This window comes from Rhinolophus sinicus, linkage group LG06, assembly GCF_036562045.2.
Source record: "Rhinolophus sinicus isolate RSC01 linkage group LG06, ASM3656204v1, whole genome shotgun sequence".
Taxonomy (NCBI): Eukaryota; Metazoa; Chordata; class Mammalia; order Chiroptera; family Rhinolophidae; genus Rhinolophus; species Rhinolophus sinicus.
In genome coordinates, this window is record NC_133756.1 from 31,946,377 (window position 1) to 31,967,597 (window position 21,221).

The 21,221-nt window shown below is 41.2% G+C and overlaps 1 protein-coding gene across 1 annotated transcript in view; it reads left to right on the top strand.

The window, feature by feature from the left end:
* Positions 1-21,221, top strand: part of CACHD1 (cache domain containing 1) — a 209,999-nt gene that overhangs the window by 150,629 nt on the left and 38,149 nt on the right. Inside the window, exons 5-9 of the mRNA XM_019731624.2 lie at positions 82-208; positions 2,642-2,786; positions 3,652-3,868; positions 9,678-9,827; positions 18,148-18,381. Of these exons, the coding sequence (XP_019587183.1) occupies positions 82-208; positions 2,642-2,786; positions 3,652-3,868; positions 9,678-9,827; positions 18,148-18,381 (873 nt within the window). The remainder of the gene's footprint in view (positions 1-81; positions 209-2,641; positions 2,787-3,651; positions 3,869-9,677; positions 9,828-18,147; positions 18,382-21,221) is intronic.

Here is a 21,221-nt window from a genome sequence, read left to right on the forward strand (position 1 = left end):
CAAAACAGATGCCTGAGGAGTGGTGCCTGCATGCACCTGTGGATTTGGCAGTTATATTTCATTTCCGCCCCCCTTCTCCAGTTCTTGCAGACAACCTGAAATCCAACCCTGGAATTAAGTGGCAGTATTTCAGTTCGGAAGAAGGAATTTTCACTGTTTTCCCAGCACACAAGTTCCGGTGTAAGGGCAGCTATGAGCACCGCAGCCGGTATGTGGACTTACTTGCTAAAGTTTTAATTACAGATTAAGCATGATCTGTATGAAAGACAGACTGCTCATTGACACACATGGCTCTGCCTCTAGGTTGTGCTTTCAGACTCTTGTACTTGTTCTGTAATGATTTCCCCATTGAACGTAGGTGAAGGTGGAAATGCTAGCGAAGGGCAAATGATAAAACCCAGAGCTTTTCTACAACTCTCTGACAAGCTAAATAAAACAAGATATTTATTAAAGAAATTAAACTGATTGAAGCACCCAAACTGTTTTGAGTTTCAGACCTCGTGGGCTTAAGACATAGGTGGTAATACCTGTTCTAACGTGCTGCCCTAGACTTTGTAGCATGTCTCAGAGTAGAGTTTGTGATGCTCACCTTTCCTTTCTGTGATAATATGCTGGACCATTGTTCTGAAATTTACATGCAATTCTCAACTACTGGAAGTGTGAAGGTTGTTTAGAAAACATTGGATTAAAGATCCATCATTAACACATGAAATGACTTGAGATTGTACCACTTAGCCAGAAGAGCAGTAATGGAGAGACCATTTGAATGACAAGCCTTATCAATTTACAGAACCCCTTAGGCAAAGATACTTTCCCTTTGAATCCCCCCCCCTTCCCTTTTGCAGTGTCAAATGTTTGATGCTAGAACTTCTGAAGCTAGTGCAAGATGCCCACTTTTCAGAGTCTGAATTAACCATCCGTTTAGTTTCTCTTCATCTTCCCTTTAAATTGCATCCAAGATTTTCCCCAAGGAAGTACTTCTGCACATTTCCTAGAAGGACATTTGTATCGTTTGTGTGGTTTCTTCTGTTCCCTCCCTAGATGTCCTGGTGAAGACCTGGGTGTTGGAGATGGTACCAGAAGCCATGATCTTGGGTTCTAGTCTGGCTCATCTCTCAGGAAAGGCTAAGGACACCATCTAATAAGGGAACCATCTAATTTTTCATTTGCTTCTCAGAAGAGAGATTAGAGGCCATGCTGCTTTTAATGAATTACCTGTAAGGGATATAGCCCAGAAGAAAAAGCAGGACCTTGTCACAAATCAACATTTATCTACACTTGGAAGGTTTCATGCATCTCTACCATAAATGTTATATTTAGGTATCCTGTTAAAGCAATTTTTAACGACTTATTAGGACAGTGTGAACACATATTCTGCTTATTATTTATGTGAGTTGTGTTTGAAAGAAGATGATGTGTCATTTTTTTAAAAAAAAATCTATTCACCTAGGTTGGAGGACCTGAAAAGTTCAATATTTAACGTGGTTGTCAGTGTTGGGATAGGAAGATTTCCTTCTTTTCTGTTCCCTTTTTCATTTCTGTAGCCATAGTTCCTGGATTCTTTTTATCCTATTTCCCTCCTGGCTCAATGGTATCAACTAGCGGTTCGTTAGTATTAATGCAGAACTTTGGGCTTGAGAAGTTAGTATGAACTTGACCCAATTTTGAGTGTTTTTTGGTACTTTACCTACATTTCTTAATTTGTGCTCAGGCTTTTGTGACTCAACTAGCACCTAACATTTCACAAAAAATATCTAGTGTTTTAGGGGCATCAGTAAAGGAGCGCATTCTCTTGAGACTGGTTTGCTTTCTTAAGCTCCCCCTAATTTGTTCCAGCTTTAAAACTGTGAATAGAGACCTCACTAAACCTCTTCTCACAAACCTTCCTGCACTGCACAGTAGCAGAAGGCGGCTTTTGATGGGAGGCATTTCTTCTTTGGCGCTCCACCCCCTCCCCCTTTTCTTAATGTTGGCAAACAAAATCCTGGCAAGAAGAGTGGCCATCACATGCTTGGACAAATTTGGTGGCACAGTTTTAAATGCTCAGATAAGGGGCCTTTTGGTGGCTGACCTGTGTGAATTGCTTCAGCACTGAAAGGAAAAGGGCCCTGTTAGCAGTTGCTTTTGTCTCGTGGGAGAGAACCCAAACCTGCTATTCAAAGCTGCTCAGAGTGCTCACAGACTATAGGCCGCCTGAATTGAAGCAAAGCCCCACACTGTAAGTCTGCCCAGGAGGACCCTGATCATTTCCTCCTTCTGGTGCTGTCTCTGCAGCTTGAAGGGCCACCAGTTCCATTTCCTGTAGCAGGATGGTAGGTAACATTGAACAGCGTCATCACGAGCAGCTGAGAGGGTAGACTTTTGAGTGTGCCCTGAAAGCCAGCCTTCTAAAGGATTTGCTTCTTAAAACCTTCTCCTGGTTGACACACATTGTCCTGCAGGCACACATCATTGTCTTGAGGTGTTGTTTTTAATGCATCTGTATCTTTTCTCCTTCTGTGCTGGTCTGTCCATCCTTGTGGCATCCCTGGAAAAACATAGACACCAATATGCCTGCCCATCTGTAGTGTTCACAGCTCTGTTAGGTTGAGGCATTTTACTTAAACCAGGACTGACTCCAGAGCTCTTTTTCCGTCTCTAGACCTATCTACGTCTCTACAGTCCGGCCACAGTCAAAGCACATAGTAGTGATCCTGGACCACGGGGCTTCCGTCACGGACACCCAGCTTCAGATCGCCAAGGATGCTGCACAGGTCATCCTCAGCGCCATTGATGAACACGATAAGGTAACCATTCTCCCAGTGACCCGCATGGCACTGGATCCTCCTTGAATGTCTTTTTTAAACCACTTTATGTTTTATGATATATATTTTTAAATTCATCTTTAAAATGACTTCAGGAAAAGAGAGTAGTTTAGTTTTTATTCTAGTATTTGAGGAAGCAGCTGCCAACCCTGACTCCAGATCTTTTAAAACCACCCCCACCCAGCTTGCACTTCCTTTATGCCTCCTGTTAAGACGTCTCATTAGCTGTGATTAGCATAATCGCTGTGATTAGCATAAACACTGGAAGTTATGCTAAGGAGCAAAAGGACAAGGGCTTGGATGTTGGAAGATGGCTGGACTTTCTCTCAAGACTGATGGGAGGTAAGGGGGAAGGGAAGGCCACTAGAGGTTTACTAAGCTCTAGGACACCTCAGAGACAGGTACGTTTACAGTTCATTATAACCTATTGCCTGTGGACATTTTCTACTTCATCATTTTGACTTTTCCAACTCCTAAAGTTTTCCTCACTAATGTAGTTGTTCAAAACACACACCCCATATCTTTCCCCTCACCCCCACCTCCTTTTGGAAAACCAAGGTGCTTAGTACTTAGCTAATATTTTTCTCTGCATGAAATATTTTAAATGTTACTTATGAGCACCCTACTGCTGATTTCCTCTTGGAACAAAAACCAAACTCTGGGATCCTTCGGTCTTACCAATCCTTAGCTAATCCTTTCCAAATTTAATAGATGCATGCCTCCCGGCATTTATTTTTAAACTCTCAGGAATCTGTAGGCATCCTCACTCCTTGGGCTCTTTTGGAATAAATAAAAAACAAATACGTGGACGTGGGTGGCTAACAAGTTTTCGTTTTCTTTCCTCCAGATCTCTGTGCTGACTGTGGCAGATACGGTCAGGACTTGCTCTCTTGACCAGTGCTATAAGATATTCCTGTCTCCAGCCACCAGTGAGACAAAAAGGAAGATGTCCACCTTCGTTAGCAGTGTCAAGTCTTTGGACAGTCCCACCCAGCACGCAGTGGGATTTCAAAAGGCGTTTCAGCTTATTCGAAGCACAAACAATAACACAAAGTTCCAAGCAAGTAAGTGCCCTCCGGCAGAGGACTTACCGACGAATAGATAAAAGATGGCGATAGGAATATATCGTAAATCGATCCCATGGCTGTGTCTAGAGGGAGTTTTTAAAAATTGACTTGGGATAAAATTTTTCCTGGGTTGTCATAACGGTTCTCTAATACCAGAATCTTGCTATATTTTTCTCACCTTTTCCAATACACAGGTACTCAGTCTGCACTGTTTCTTCACTCCCAGAACTGCTCATTTCTGCCCCTTTATGAAGAATATAGCCCCATTTATTTCCCAGGGGGATGTCCACATTCTTTTTGATGCTAATTGTCAAGCCTGCCTCCTCGTAGGCTTAAAGTGGACGTCTGCTTGGGCGCATGTGCACATAAACAGGCAGCAGGCATTCTTGCCTTGATCCTTCCGTCTTCTAACCAGCTGTCATTTAGACGAGCCTGGCCCTTCATTTGTACAAAGGCACTCTAATTTAATTTTCGTGTGTTAAAGAAAATCTGGAATGAGGATGTATGCAAAAGGAAAGGAAAGGACATTTGAAAAAAGACACATGCCTCGAAACTACTAAAAGGAATCTGTGTCATTTTCCCTTTCATATTCAAAAATCTATTTGTAAGGTTGTTGTTGTTTTTTAATGAATGTATCCTATTGAGATAAACAGTATATCTTCAAGCTTTTCAGTGTGTGTGCATTAAGACTATGACAGCGTTGGTAACTACAAAGCACAATGCCTGGCCCATGGTGGGCCCTTGGAAGAAGGAAGCTACTCTAATTATGCAACTCCTGACGGTAGATGGTATATTAGTTGTATGTTTATGAATATTGTTGTGTCACAGTTTGTTGTTACGATCTCACAGTGTTCCTGGGTCAGGAGTCCAGGTACCCCTTGGCTGGGTTCTCTGTTTAAGATTGCACAAGGCTGCAGTGCAGGTGCCAGCCAGGTCTACGGTCTCATGTGAGGTTTGGAGTCCTCTTCTGAGCTCAGTTGTTGACAGGATTAATTTCCTTGCAACTGTAAAACTCATCCACTTGCTTCATTTTCAAGGTCAGCAGAAAGGCATCTCTTCTTCAAGCCCCTGGCTTGAGGGAAGGCTTGGACCCTCTTTTAAAGGTCTCACCTGATCTAATCAGGCCCACTTTCCCTTTTGGTTTAGTCAGACTGCTCTCCCTTGTGATAGACTTTATTAGAGATTTCGATTAGATCCGCAAAGTTGCTCCATCACCTTTGCCATATTTTATGGGTTAGAAGCAAATTACTGGTCATGCCCACACTCAAGAGGGGAGGGTATTTTACAAGGGCATTCATTGGTCATTAGGGTCATCTTAGAATTTTGCCAACCAGCCTTGGCAAGTGCCAGCTACTCACAGACCAATATTAGAGTGTGGCTGAGTGTAAAGTTGCCCACAGTTCAATAAGGCCTATGGACAAGGCTGACCTCTCAAGTGTTCAAGATGAATTGGCTAGTTGGCCCATACCATTGACCAGTTCCCATCTGCCTGTCAGCATTCCTCACCAAAACTGTTCTTTCTCCTTGATTTTTCAACCATCGAACGATCTTTAGAGTTTAAGTCCAATTTTGATTATTACACTATTTAAATAATGGAGAGAAATGTGAGACTGGCAGTGGCCAGACAGTGTGAATGTGAGCCACGCAAGCCCGAGGTAAGGTAATGAGGACTGTTTGTGGAGCGTAGTTAGCTAGAGAGTGCATGCTCCATCCAGAGGCCGCTGCTCTTCTGTGCAGCCGACGGTTGCCAGGCAGGAGGAATTCCTGCCCTATGTTGCCAGATCTTTTGTTTCAAAAGAAGCCAGAAATCTGGATTTTTATGTGAAATCCCTTGATTTTCAAATGTTGACATTTGTTCCAGCCTTAAAACGGCGAGGAGAGACCTCACTAAACCTCTTCTTACAAACCGTCCTGTTCTGCACGTTCGCAGAAGGCTGCTTTGATGGGAAGCTTTTCTCCTCTGGGTTTTTTTGTTTTTCTTACCATTGGCAAACAAAAACATGGCAAGAAGAGTGACCATCGCAAATGTGGACAACTTTTGGTAGTACTTTTTTTTTTTTTTTTAAGGCTCAGAGGAGTCTTTTTTTTATGCCAAGGAAGATGTTTCTAAGGCTTAGCTCACAGGCCTCCACTTTACAGCTTCTCCTGGCAGTTAGAAGAAAAAAGAATCCAAATGCATAGCATGAAGAAATACTTCAGGAATCAGCATTGTCCAGTTTATTAAGGAGAGATTTGAGGTGCTCTCAAGCAATGTAGCATAGTGGTGAAGTATGTGGGTTTTGGATTTCGACCAACGTGGTTTCAAATCCTACTCCGAAATGTTTCTAACCTTGTGAACTTGTGTAAATTATTTGATCTCTGCAGGCCTGGTTTCCTCATCTGCAAACGGGGGGTGATAATAAGATCCAGGATTCCATCATAAATATTAACTAAATATAGCTGTGGTTATTACGATATTTGGTTTCCTACAAGACTTCTAGCTCCAGCTAACCTACAGCAGACACACCAGACATCCTAAACTGACCTCAAACCCCAGATGGCTGAGGACCATTAGTAGCCTTGGCTACAGCCCAGTGAGGGGTCTGTATATTCCTCCTAGGAGCTTGCACTATACATCACTACTTCTATTCATTCCACAGACAGTTATTTAGCATCTACTCTGTTTTAAGGCCATGGGGTGGGGTTATTCTAATGAGTCAGACCTACACTGCAGGATTGTTTTGAGGATTAATCTGTGCATGAAAGTAAAGTGTCAGCCTCCACATTAGTAGCCATATTAACAGAAGCTACATGTCATAAGTCATTGTAGCTTTGCACTAATTCGCTTTTCAGAAAATCTAAAACTTATATCCAGGAGCTGCCTCTTTTTCAGTCCAATGGTAGCTCTATAACTGATACCGTCAGTATACTTGGGTTGTTTGTTCTGGGTTTGTAACTGGTTGGTGGGTCACTTGATTACAGAAGGAATAAGATGATTGGGAGTAGAGATCTAATGCCATTGGGCAAAGCCCAAATTTGAGTTGCTCTTTCCCTTTTGATATTGATCCCAAGATTTGCTGGTGGCTTAGACAGGGACTTGAGAAATTGATTCTTGACAGGGAGAGTCTCTTGCACTTTCTTCCAGGTACATGCTATGCCATTGCTCTGCCCCAGGTGCTTATAATTAGTCATCCCTAACATGACTAATCACAAGTCATTCCCTTAAAGAGGGAATCTCCTAATACACAAATAAATAAATCACACCAAATTTGGCAGGTCTGGTATCTAAGAATAGAAAAATAACTTAATTTTGCTTGAGGATAGGACAGGAGTGGAGTCAGGGGCTGGGTGGAAATAGGATATTTACAAAACGTATATCTTATTGCTGGGATGGAAACAAAATGCACTTGGCTACTAAAGGAGCCTGTAGGCTGCAGGCCTCTGGCTTTCCAAATAGGGGCCTGTGCCCTAAAACCAGTTCTCAGTGACAGCATGTTTTATCCAGAAGCATAAAGCTAAGTAAGAAACACAAAGCGTTCTCTTTTAGGTCAGTCTTACCGGTGTGTCCAGGAATTTGTCACACCTGTTACCTCTGCTATTGGGCAATGGTTTGTCTCAGACTTTAGGTCAGCCTCATGTTCTATCTGTATTCCCTCCACTAGGCAGTCAAGCAATATTTATATATTTTTTCCAGTCTGAAGCTTCAAGTGAGATGGTTAGGGTCCTAAAATAATAACTTGCAGATGTGTATTTACAACATTGGAAAAATATTGCCATCTAGTTTAAGACAGGGATATTCCTAAGATAATGGATTTTTCTGTTTTTCATCAACATTTACTTCCTGATTTTCTGATAAATAAATAGTGCGATATAAATTTGTAGTTAATGTTTATTAGAGAATTATTCAAGCATTAAAATTGGCTTTAAGACTTGCTTGTATACTATATCTTGGTAGTAAATAAGAGAGCAACTTTGCACATACTTCTTTGAGTCCGATTTTATTAAGCTCAGTTCAGTTGTCTACAATATTGATACAACATAAACTAACTATAAATGGAAATTTACAAACTGAAGGAACTTCAAGCATTGTATCCTCATCATGGTGAGGATAATTTTTAAAAGGGTAACTGCATTCATGATCTGTTGCTGGGTAACAAATTACTCTAACACTCAGTGACTTAAAGTATAATCATAAACATTTATTATCCCAGTGTCTATAGGTCAGGAGTCTGGGCACAGCATAGCGGGGTGCCTCTGGCTAAATGTGTCTCATGAGGTTGCAGTCAAACTGTTTCCCAAGGCTGCTGTCATCTCCGAGTTCAACTCAGGAAGGATTCATTCCCAAGTTCACTCCCATGGGTGTTAGCGGGACTTGATTCTGAGGGCCTCCATTCCTTGCCTCTCCACTGGACAGCTCGCTACATGTTATCTGACTTCCCTGGGAATGAGAGAGCGCCAAAGGTGGAAGCCACCATCTTTTTGTAACCTAACCTGTCTTTTGACATCCCATCACCTCTGTTACATTCTATTCACCAGAAGCTAGTCATTAAATCCAGCCCACACTCAAAGGGAGACTACTATTCAAGGATGCCAATATCAGGAGGTAGGATCATTGGGATACCAGCCTCGAGATTGCCTGCCACAGTAACTATAAAGAAACCTCAATTAAATGACAGTAAGGACCTGAAGAAATAAGCATATAACATTGTATAAATATGTATTTCTCAATAAAAAGATAAACTTGTATGCAGGAAGTCTTACGAATATATATTGAATCAAGGAATCTCAGATTAATAAAATAATGGAAAAACCCAGCTTTCTTTCTTCCATCCGTCTGTTAGTACTGTCATTCAGTCTCTGCTTCTATGTTTCTAGTGCAGTGAAATCCCCCACTTTCGTTTTGGAGTAAATCCACCTGAAAGGAGTTCTTTACACTGAGCTAGAATGACGTCTCTATTACTCTGCCCATTAAATTAGCCCTAGTGGGGATCAGTTTTACTAGTAGGTGCTACTTCACCACCAGTATGAGAGTTTTGTACTTGTTTTGTATTTGTATGTGTTGTGGTTTCTTTCTTTTCTCTTTTACCCTGTATTTGCCATCACCCTTTGCTTTCGTTCTTTACTTAAATTAACCTGTTAGTCCCCACAGCAACCCTATGAAGTAAGTACTCTCATTATCCATCCCCATGTTATGGACAAAGAAACTGAGGTATAAAAAGGCTAAGAAATCTGCCTGAATCACCCAGACATGGCTTGTAAGGAGCAGAGCTGGGAGTTGAACACAGGCAGCCTGGCTCCTGTGTCCTCATGTTATTGCTCTTCTACACTGATGAGTTTTAAAAATGTTTCTGGAGCTACTTAGTATCGGGGAAAATAATCATATATGTTTCAAGAGCCCCTGGAAGAACCACCATTTTTAAAGGCCTAGTCCCTCCAAAATGTATGTTCTTGGTGAAGACTCTGAGTCACTGAGGAAAAGATTAAATCAGGTTCTGAATTCTCCATTTCCAAAGGCAGGAGAGATTTCCATTTAGGATGGCTAAATTAACTCGACCGTGGGTGCCTAAAGGAAATCTCCTTTTCCCTGGTAAATTTATTAGGAACATCACTTTACCTGCCACTGGGTAAATGAGGCCTCGATGCCCACAAGGAGCAGGATGGAAGAGAAGCAGAGGCAGGGAGATGAAAGCCCCAGCATCAAATGTGAGAGTAGGAACAGTGGGCCAGGCAGATCCTTGATGCAGGAAAGTCCAGGGGAAATGAAAAAGAAACTGAACTGTTGCCTTTAGCCAGAATCCAATGTAACAATTTGTATGTTTTTGTTTAGATACAGACATGGTCATAATTTACCTGTCAGCTGGCATTACATCAAAGGACTCTTCAGAAGAAGATAAAAAGGCAACTCTCCGTGTCATCAATGAAGAAAATAGCTTTCTAAACAACTCCGTCATGATTCTCACCTACGCCCTCATGAATGGTAGGTAGTGTTTTGAGATTCTTCTTTCTGATGAAAGTTCTAAGTGCGTGCTGCTTTCAAAAACAAAATAAAAAAGAACCATAACCGTGTGCTTTGATGAAGAGTGTAAGAAGAGGGGCAACTAAGCAGCTTACTTCCCAGACCTATCTTTCTCTGCCTAATGTTGGTATTCAGGGCATGTGTTAGGATGTCCCTTTCTCGTCATCTCTCTTTCCAGCCAACTGCTCATTTCTCAACCTTTTCCAGTTACGTGGTTTTGCAGATAATTCTGCATGACTCCATTGTTTTCAGTTCTCCTTCCTGTTCTTGGATTTTAATACTGCATAGAGGTTATCTAAGTTATCTCATTGATTTAAGCTGTAGCAAGCTGAGCTGCTGAGCTAGATTCTTTGGTAGAACCAAGACTGTGAATACCACATTTCCCGGCAGAATCACCACTTGAAGCCTCTTCTGTTATTTTCTCCACCTCAGCTTCCTTAGCTGTATAATGGAGAGAAGTATTAGGTTGGTGCGAAAGTAATTGCGGTTTAAAAAAGTTCAAAATAATTGCAAACACTGCAATTACTTTTGCACCAACCTAATATTATCTATTTAACGGGGTTGTTGTGAAGATTAGCTCTCATTTATACTAAACACCCAAGACAGTACGTGGCACTTCCAGGGTACTCATTAGGGTTGATTTTGTTGCTGTTCAATGAGACACTATATGAAAGTGTGCAGTAAATTGACAAATCTGAGGAAATACTCAATATCTTTCCTCCTGCTTTCCAACCTGTCCTCCAGTCTGACGACAGCTCAGTGTCCTGGTGTGGGGACAGAGCCCCAGAAAGTAGTTTACAGGCTCTCAGCCTCACGTGGAAAGGTGCTGGCTCGGGTAGTAGATGGCCGTCAGCTGTGGCTAGTTGACCGTCAGCTGTAGCCAGTTAGCCAATTAGCTGCTATTATAACTGCTGCGGCTACGGAGGAGAGCAGAGGAGAGCAGAGGAGAGTGGAGGAGAGTGGAGGAGAGTCGTCGGTCGGTTGGCAGAAAAGCGGACAGCAGGTCGCACGTCCGGTGAACCCAGCCTCCAGTGAGACCGTAGTGGTATGACTCCCCTACCTATGGCTCCGTGGGTGTTCCTTTTGGGCCTCACCATATCCTGCGTTCTTATGTGGGGAGCGGGACCAGAGACCCCGCAGACTGCCCCGCACGACACCTGGCCTCTCTGCTAAGTCTTGTCACCCCAGCTGTGAATGCATTGGTCTTTTCCCAAAGCATCTTCTTCTTCAGGCCCTTTGCCTTTTACTCAAGGTGGCCATATTTTCTTGTTTTTAAGAGGCCAGCCATGTCTTGATCCAGCAGCCCTTCCCACCTATGGTCTTTTATTTCTCCTATGCACTTCCAGATTGCCATGTAAAACCACGTGGCTTTAGGGACAATGCTTCTCATATTTTAATGTGCTAAGGATTACTTGGAGATTATTTTTTTAAATGCAGACTTCCAAGCAGCGCCCTCAGATTTTCATTCAGACCTTCTTGGGTGAGGTCCAGGAATCTTTGTTCTGGCCAGTATCATTTTTCTTTTTAATAATTTTTTTTTAATTTTTCATTTACAATTGACATACAATGTTATATTAGTTTCAGTGTACAACATCGTGATTAGACATTTATATCATTTACAAAGTGATCACCCCGATAAATCTAATACCCACCTGACACCATACATAGTTATGATAATATTATTGACTGTATTCCCTATGCTAGACTTTACATCCCCATGACTATTTTGTAACTACTAATTTCTACTTTTTAATCCCTTCCTCTTTTTCACCTATCTCCCCAACACCCCGCCCCTCTGGCAACCATGATAATGTTCTTTATACCTATGAGTTTGTTTCTGTTTTATTTATTTGTTTGTTTTGTTTTTTAGATTCAACATATAAGTGAAATCATATGGCATTTGTATTTCTCTGTCTTATTTCATTTAGCGTAATACTCTCTAGGTCCATCGTTGTTTCAGATGGCAAGATTTCATTCTTTTTTATGGCTGAGTAATATTCCATTGTATATATGTACAACTTCTTTATCTATTCATCTATTGATGGACACTTAGTTTGCTTCCATATCTTGGCTATTATAAATAATGTTACAATGAACATATGGATGCATGTGTCTTTTCAAATGAGTGTTCTGGATTTCTTCCAATAAATACCCATAAGTGGAGTTGCTGGGTCCTTTGTCTCGTTATAGCCTTTGTTTTAAAGTCTATTTTGTCTGGTATAAGTATTGCTATTCCAGATTTTTTTGTTTGTTTGTTTCTATTTTCATGAACAATCTTTTTCCATTCCTTTACTTTCAGTCTGTGTGTCTTTCAATCTGAAGTGAGTCTCTAATAGGCAGCATATGGAAAGGTCTTGTTTCTTAGCCATTTAGACATCCTATATCTTGATTGGACTATTTAATCCATTTATATTTAAAGTAATTGTTGATACATATGTACTTGTCATGTTATTATTCATATTTTTTAATCTTTTGTTTTTCTTCTTCATTTTCTTAAAGAATTCCCTTTAACATTTCTTAATACTGGTTTGGTGGTGATGAACTCCTTTAGTTTTTTTTTTTTTTTTTGTCTGGGAAGGTCTTTATTTCTCCTTCAGTTTTAAATGATACCCTTGCAAGGTAGAGTAATCTTGGTTATAGGCTGTTGCTTTTCATCACTTTTAATATTTCCTGCCAACCCCTTCTGGCCTGCAAAGTTTCTGTTGAGAAATCAGCTGATAGTCTTATGGGCGCTCCCTTGTATGTAACTGCTTTTCTCTTGCTGCTTTTAAGATTCTCTCTTTTTCTTTAACCCTTGGCATTTTTATTATGATGTGTCTTGAGCTTCTTTGTGTTCATCTTGTTCGGGATTCCTGCACTTCCTGGGCTTGTTTCATTTACCAGGTTAGGGAAGTTATCTGTCATTATTTCTTCAAATAAGTTTTCAATTCCTTGCTCTCTATCTTCTCCTTCTGATACTCCTGTGATGCAAATGTTGGTACACTTGATGTTGTCCCAAAGGCCCCTTAAACTCTTCTTCATTTCTTTGGATTCTGTTTGCTGTTCTGATTTGGTGTTTTCTGCTACCCTATCTTCCAAATTGTTGATTTGAGCCTCTGCTTCATCTAGTCTATTTTGATTCCCTCTAATGTATTTTTCATTTCAGTTATTGTATTCCTCATTTCTGACTGGTTCTTTTTTATATTTTATGTCTCCGTTTTAATGTTTTCTATCCTTTTGTTAAAGTTCTCACTGAGATAACTGAGCATCCTTATAACCAACGTTTTGAACTCTGCATCTGGTAGATTGCTTGTCTCCATTTTGTTTATTCCTTTTTCTGGAGTTTTGTTTTGTTCTTTTATTTGGGATATTTCTCTTTGTCTCCTCATTTTGGCTGCCCTCCTAGGTTTGTTTCTATGTATTAGGTAGAGCTGCTATGTCTCCCAATTTGGTAGAGTGACCTTATATAGAGTCCTATGGGGCCCAGCAGAACAGTCTCCCAGCTCACCTGAGCCAGATACTCCAGGAGTGTCCCTTGTGTGGGTTGTATGCACCCTCCTGTTGTAGTTGGGCCTTGATTGCTACTGGCCTGTCAAAGGGAGAGATTGACCCTTTGGCTGAATTGCTGTGAGAACTGACCATGACTACAGTGGAGGAGTTGTTATGCAGAGACTGACTCTACAGAGCAGGATTCACTTTAGTTGCCCTCTGGTGCCTGCCAAGTCTACCCTTTGGGTGTGTCATTTGTGGAGGTGGTTGGATGGTGCTCTGCTGTGGTCTGATATGCCCTGGATGTGTTGGTTCTGGGGCCACTTGGGTGGGGCTCTGGTCCAAGCCAAGGTTAGCCACTGCCTGTGCCCTGCCCAGGGTTAGTTGGTATGAGCTGCAAAGTGATCTGCAGATGGTTGCCACTTGTGCTGGGCTCGGAGGTGCCTAGGAAAGGCTAAGCTGCAAACTGAGGTCAGCTGCTACTAGTGCCAGGCTTGGGTCTGCTTAAGAAGAGGTACAGGGCATGCTGAGGCCAGATGCTGCTTGTTTGGGGTTTGTGAACCTTTGAGAGAGTTTAGGGAAGTCCACGGCATGAGCCAAGACAGTCCATGTGTGTGAAAAAGCCACTGGAAGCAGCTTGGGTGGGGGAGGGTCTCAGGAAATTACCAGGGTGCAGTGAATGGTGTTAACTAGGTTGATGAAGACTCAGATATGACGCCCACCTAAGTCTGCATGCTGGGAAGGAGGAGGGCTCAACAAAAGAACAGTGGTTTCTGTGAGCACTCTGTCTGAGAGAAAGTTGCCCCTCCAGCCCTCAACCTGGAACCAGACAATTCATTTCCTCCTTGTAAGTCCCTGTCGCCTTTCGAGCTGTTGCCCCAGCACTGAACTCAGAGCGAGTGAGTCCATCTGTGAGTAAGTCCATGCCTGGGTCCTTTAATAAGAGAAATGCCTGGGACTCCACTAACCCTCTGTCTCAACCACAATCTCCTCTGGTTTTCACAGCCGGAAGTTGTGGGGACTTCTCTTCCCCAAGACTAGAAACTGGGGAGCTTGATGTGAGGCTGAGACCCCTCTCTCCATAGAGGAGACCTCTGCAGCAAAGATACCCCCCCCAATTTTTAAATGCCACATGAAGGTGTAGGAATAGACCATTCAGTACCTTTGCCCCTCTTACCAGTCTCCACGTGGCTTCTTCTGTGTATTCTTAGTTATAGGACTTCTGTTCAGCTAGATTTCAGGCAGTTCTCAATGATGGTTGTTCTGTAGTTTAGTTGTAATTTTGATGTGGTCTGGGAGGAGCCAACCACAGTGTTTACCTACTCCACCATCTTGACCTGGTGGTTTCTGGCCAGTGTGATTCTTTTCCAGATGTTTTGTTGACTATACATGGAAGAACACAAGGTGTGTGGTCTAGAGATTCCAAGTTCCAGTCTCCATTTATTATCCATGTGGTTTGTGGCAGGTTCCTTAATCTCTTTATGCCTCTGTTTTATCTGTTAAATGAAAATAATAAAATTTCCATAGGGTTGCTATGGCAATAAACAGGATATAATGTATTTAAAGGTCCTAACACAAGACCTGATAAATAACATGTCCTTCATGCCAACTGAAGGAGTGAATGAAATTTTGTGTGATTTCCTTTGTTAGTACAGTTCAGAGTCAAAGGTATTTCTCTTCCACTCTGGTTCAGGGCCAGCTTTCTGTTCAGTATTCCATGTCCCCCAGAATATTATGATTATTGCTGTAAAGCATGTTGCCCATTACATTGAAGTGATGTGCTCACATATGTATTGTTCTTTCCTCCTTTTCCCTCCACTTTCCACAAGAATGTGAGCTTCTCAGACATGAGCAATGCCTTAGTTTTCTTTGTATTCTGAGCACTGAGCACAAACAAGTTGGACAGGGATGGCCTGTTTTTGTCTGGGACATATACCTTTCAGTGTTATCTCTGGTGCCAGTTGCTCTTTTTTTGTAAGGTTTAGCTTCTTTCACTCTTAAGAGGAAGGAAGGAGAAATGGAAGGAGGGAGGAAAACAAAATTTATTGGTCCTACAATGTACTAAGGTTCTATATGATACACAGTCCCTGTCATCAGGAAGTTTATAACCCAGTGAGAAAGACAGACAGTCAAGACAAATGAGTTAAATGCAATAGTACAGGAATAAGGAAACATAAAATGAAGTGATCACTTCTTTTCCATTAGATTTGAAGGCCTGCTAATGCAGATACTGAGTAAAGAAGCTTCCTTGCTATCATCCATCTCTTCACTGGTCCTAAATCTTCCCACCAGAGTATCTTGTATACCTTGCTGTGCTCCTGAGAATTCCATTCTTTAAAACCTCTGGTTACTATCCTCTCTCCAGTTTTCCTCTCTCCAAATGCTATCTCAGCATTAATCACTAGGGTTGCCATATTCCCTTACTCTATCAATAAGGCTTCAAATAGGAAAGACCACTATGAGAATGTTGATATAATGAATTTATTATCAGAATTAGAATGTACACAATTGTGGGGAAAACTGGAACAATCGAGATTCAAAAAGAGGAGTTGACAACTCTAAGTGTAGTAACCAGCTCTGGTGTGGGTGAACAAGTTGGAGCTGGCAGGGATGTCTGGAAGCTAGGAACATTAAAGACCACTTAGGAGGTCTCGTGTAGAAGTCTATGGAAGGTTGTTGGATCTTCAGGGCTGCTGTCCTGTGAGCTCTCAGTGAAACATCTGGATTGGGCCTGGGATTGCCCTTCGTGAAAAAACCAGCACCTGTGAAAGGGAACTGAATGCAGATCAGAGAAGAGTAGGACAAACTGGAACATTTTGGTCCCTCTGTGTCTGTATTTCACCATTTCTCACTTTGCCTCTGAAACCTCAAAACATGTCATTTTTGGCTACCTTTAACCTGGAAGCATAAAGGAAAGAGGATTCTGGGAAATGTAGTTTCCAGCATGACCATGTTGATGACAGAACCATCCAGCATTCTTACCATAAGTCTGCTACCCTATTGACCCTGTTGCCACCCCTGCATAACATTTCATGATGCCGTGACATAAAATACCTGATCTTTGGGGCAGCCGGATGGCTCAGTTGATTAGAGCATGAGCTCTTAACAACAGGGTCACTGGTTCAATTCCCACATGGGCCAGTGAGCTGCGCCCTCCACAATTAGATTAAAGACAGCGAGCTGCCACTGAGCTGCCAGAGGGTGGCCCGATGGTTCAGTTGGTTAGAGCACAAGCTCTCAACAACAAGGTTGCGGATTCAATTCCCACATGGGATGGTGGGCTGTGCCCCCTTCAACTAAAGATTGAAAACGGCAACTGGACTTGGAGCTGAGCTGTGCCCTCCACAACTAGGTGGAAGGACACCTACTTGACTTGGAGCTGATGGATCCTGGAAAAACACACTGTTCCCCAATATTCCCCAATAAAAACCCAATCTTTGATAACTTTCCATCCAACACTGTTCTTCTTTGCCTAGTTCCTGCTTATTGCTTTATTTTTACATTTTACAAGTAGTACATGACAAAGAAAGGAAATGTACTTATTGCCTTGGGTTGTTTCCTTTTATCATTCACCTCTGTGAACTCAAGTTTCTCAAGCGTGTAAGGTCAGAGATCAATCATGCCTTGTGTTTTGTCTTTTCCTCTGGAGTGTGTCATTCACGCACCCCCCCACTCCCCCATTTCAACTCTGTTGAGCAAAGGGAACATTAATCTGGTTCTGACTTCCCTTTTGCATTGCATGAGCCTAGTAAAATCCAAGGTATTTAAGTACAATGTGTTAAGAAAGAAATTGCATCCATTACATCCTGCCATGACTTTAGAAATGGGCTTCCAAGGCTAGAAGTGTATGTGTTCCCTATTTAGAAATGATAGAGTCATATAAGGTAGGTGAACCACGAACTCTTCAGATTTTTTTTTTAACGACTAAATAGTTCAAGAACTTGAGGCAAAGCCTTTTAAAACTCATTGGTAGAATCTCAGTAGTGATTGAAATCATTTGAATTTGTTTACAGTGGTACCCATATGGGATCAGTTACTAATCCTTTTGACTGCGTTCCAACAATAGCAAACCAAAAATTTAAGAAGGGTTTATTAAATTTATTTTTGTGCTATAGATTACAGATGTTGTAGAACAATACAGCCCAGTATGACTAAAGCTTTTACAAAGTTTTAAAACCCTCTAAACGTAAAAAATGTACATTCAATAAATCAAATACAGTATTATCCTAACAATATCAAGCATGAAAACATTTGTAATTAAAATGAGCTTAAAGTCAGAGGATTTGGAGGCAACACTAAATGCAATTCATAATTCTTTCATTTAGTTGCTTGAGACTTTGACAAGTGTTTAACAAGCAAAGAGGTAAGAAATAAAATGGTAAACCTCTGTCCTTTAAAACTCTTACGACTTTATCTACTAATTTAAATTAAATGCAGACGTGTTAATCATGACTTGCTTTCAAATATTAAATGCAGAAAAATAATTTAAATTTTATAATTAAACTTTTAGGGGAGATCACATCGTTGCCGAATGGGGTCCCTTTATGTGTTTTTCATCATTGCCTCTTGAAGGATCCCTTTGCCCTCTTGACTTAAGGAAGACCATGCCTCAGGCTTTGTTCCTTCACAAGAACTGGTATCTGTGTCCTGAGTCCAGACTGTCTCTGCAAAGACCGCTTTTGCAGAAGGATCGTCATTTGGCAGAGTTATCACAAGACCTCATCCATGCCTTTATTAAATCTAAATGGCAAGGTTATTGTATGGATAGAGACCATTTTGCTTTACATTGACTTCCCTTGGCTTTCCATTTCAGACGGGGTGACTGGTTTGAAAGAGCTGGCTTTTCTGAGAGATTTGGCTGAACAGAACTCCGGGAAGTATGGTGTGCTGGACCGGACAGCCTTGCCTGTGGTGAAGGGCAGCATGATGGTGCTGAACCAGCTGAGTAACCTGGAGACTACAGTGGGCAGGTTCTATACCAACCTTCCCAACCGGATGATTGATGAAGCTGTCTTTAGCCTCCCCTTCTCTGATGAGATGGGAGATGGTGAGTTTGGGGAAAAACCTCCTACTGTAAAAAGAAGGGTAAAAGAAGTTGCCATGAGTCCACCAAGAGAGTAATTGTTAACTGTTATTAAATACGTGCACAATGAGCATGAGAGGGTCTGGGCAGACAAAGAAGTGGCCATTTCTTTCCCTGGTCCAAGGGTTGCATAGCCCCCTGCCATTGGTCTGGTAGTACTATGTTCTAGAGCAGAAATCCCCAGCCCTATTTCTTCCTCACTGCCCCAGCCTCAGTCAACGTAACGGTTCATTCTACGGGGGAGGCTTTGTGAGCATTCCCCAGTATCCAAAAATTAGTGAATTGGAACTAGAGAGGAACTTTGCATAGGTTGTAAATAAAGTTTAGAAGTGCTTAGGATTTAGCCTCAAAGACAAGGCAACATGGCACAAACAAATGCAGGCTTGGCATAACAGAGGATTTCAAATCTCTCACACTTCAGTTGTCCTTGGTAATTATTTAATCTCATTAATTCCATTTGGTCATCTGTTGAAAGGGTAAAACTATCTTTCGTGTAATTCTTCAGGTTATTAGGATTATAAGATTTATTAGTGCCTGGCATACCTCTCAATAACAATTACTGCTCTTGTTTATTTTTTGTTTTGTTTTCTTGTGTCCTTTTTACTTTTGTTCTTATTAGTTATTACCATCATCATCATCCTAATATCACAAGTTACCCATAATACAATGTTGGGTAAAATGTTTAACCTTCACTTTATTAAATTTCTTGGTGTATAAAATGGGAAAAATAATATTTCCCTCAAGGCAGCTGTGAACGTTAAATTTATGTAAAGTATGTAGAGTAATGTCTTGCCAACAGTATGTGCTCAGTAAAAGGACAACCTTTTTCTTTTCCTTCTCATTCTCTCACATCTTTCCCCCCTTCTTCCTTGACAGAAAAGATTGAAGAGGCAGCTAAGTACTGGCTAGACAGACACCATCACCATATGAGATTTTTATTTCCATGTTCCATTAACTACGTACCTTCACAGATTCAGATTTTCAGAGAAAATTCATGTATAAAAAGTAAGCATTTAGCAAGTGTTTTTTGCTAGAAATTAGGTAAATAGTTTCTTTTTAGAAGGAAGAAATATGGTAGTTGCTGCTACACACCAACTTTTTTATCCTTCCTATTTCTGACAGAGCCCACAGATGTATATAGCATAGAAACTCCCACTGGTAAATAAGGTTATTTTGTGTGTCTGTGTGTAGGAAAATAAATGTCAAGTCTTAAATGCCATTGACCTTTTATGCATTTAACCAATATTATTGAGTGCCAGCCAAGCATTGTGTCAGGCAGTGACATATCCCACCCTCCACAAGCAAAAGGTTTTTAAGTCTGATAAGAGAGAGACAAGATCAATAAGCTTAATTAACATCCATCAACTTACATACTTACAATCTTTTTCTTGTGATGAGAACTTTTAAGGTCTCTCTTAGCAACTGTCACATATACAGTGCAGTATTATTGTTAATTACAGTCACCATGCTGTATATGACATCCCCAGACCTTATTTATCTTGTAACTGGGCATAACTTTTCAGTTTTGCACTGTTGTATCCACTTCCTTCTACCCGGTGATGCGTTTAATTGGCTTTGGCAATCACAGCAACTCAGTAATACTCTGAGTGGACATATACACAATTCTCTGTGTAGAAGCCCATTTTTTGTAGAAATCTTCAGAAGAGTATCCATATTCCTTGCCTGCATGTTTATATTATAAAAGAACGGCTTTCTGATATGCCGCTAAGACATGAATATTCCATCAAGCACAGGAAAATAGAAGAGCACGATGGAGAGACACTCTCCATCATTTTATTTTGAGTTTTATCTAGAGCCATAGGATTGTAGAATTATTAGGGGTCCTAAAGATCATTTTGTCTCAGCTCTCCTTCTGACATGTGAAAGAGACTCATTCAGAGAAGTGGCACAACTTAACCCAACTCAGCAGCAAAATGAGGAGGAAAGCCCAGGTGTCCTGACGCTCAGGGCCTCACACTGTCTCCCTGTTCACCCCTGTTCACGTTCTCTCCTTGTGTCCTTGTTTCTCCCTTTTGCTTTTCCCTTCCCTTAAGTATCCTATTGTTTTTTGTATGTCCTGTAAGCTAAGAATGGTTTTTATCTTTCTTAAGCTTTGTTTTAAAAAGAAAAAGTATGTGCAACAGAGACTACATGGCCCACAAAACCTTAAATATTTACTATCTGTCTCTTTACGTACAAGTTTATAAATTCCTGGCCCACGTGACAAGAAATACATTCCTTTGGAAACTTAGTGTCTCCTTTAGCTACTCAGAGTTATAAGTGATCAGATAAGATTCTGTGCCTTTCCAAGTTTTTCCTCTCCACCTTCCTGTTTTGGGATAGGATGCATTAATGAAGCTTATAAACTATCCATAATCTCTTTTTATCTAAGAACCTCTAGAAATCAGTATAGCAGTTACTAGAGTGTCCTTTAAACAGATGTGAAAATTAAGGCTCAGAGAAGTTATGCCCAATGTCATAGGTATGATACATAAGGGGCACAGCTGGGCGAGAACCCCGATTTTTAGATACCTTGTCCAGTGGTCTTTAAAGTTCAGCTGAATTTTCCCTATTGTAGGAAGTAGAATAATGTATTACATGCTGCTGATGTTTTGCACTGATCTGGAATGTCATGTCCTTTTAGGTGAAAAATAGTGGGAAATGTACAGGTTGCCTCAATTTAAATTAACTGAGCTATCTGGACTCCCAAAAGACTCTATTTCCCACACACTCTCGCTCACTTAATGCTGTCTGCAAAGGCAGTGGTGGGTTCCTGGATCCCATGGGAAACTTTTCTTCCAAGC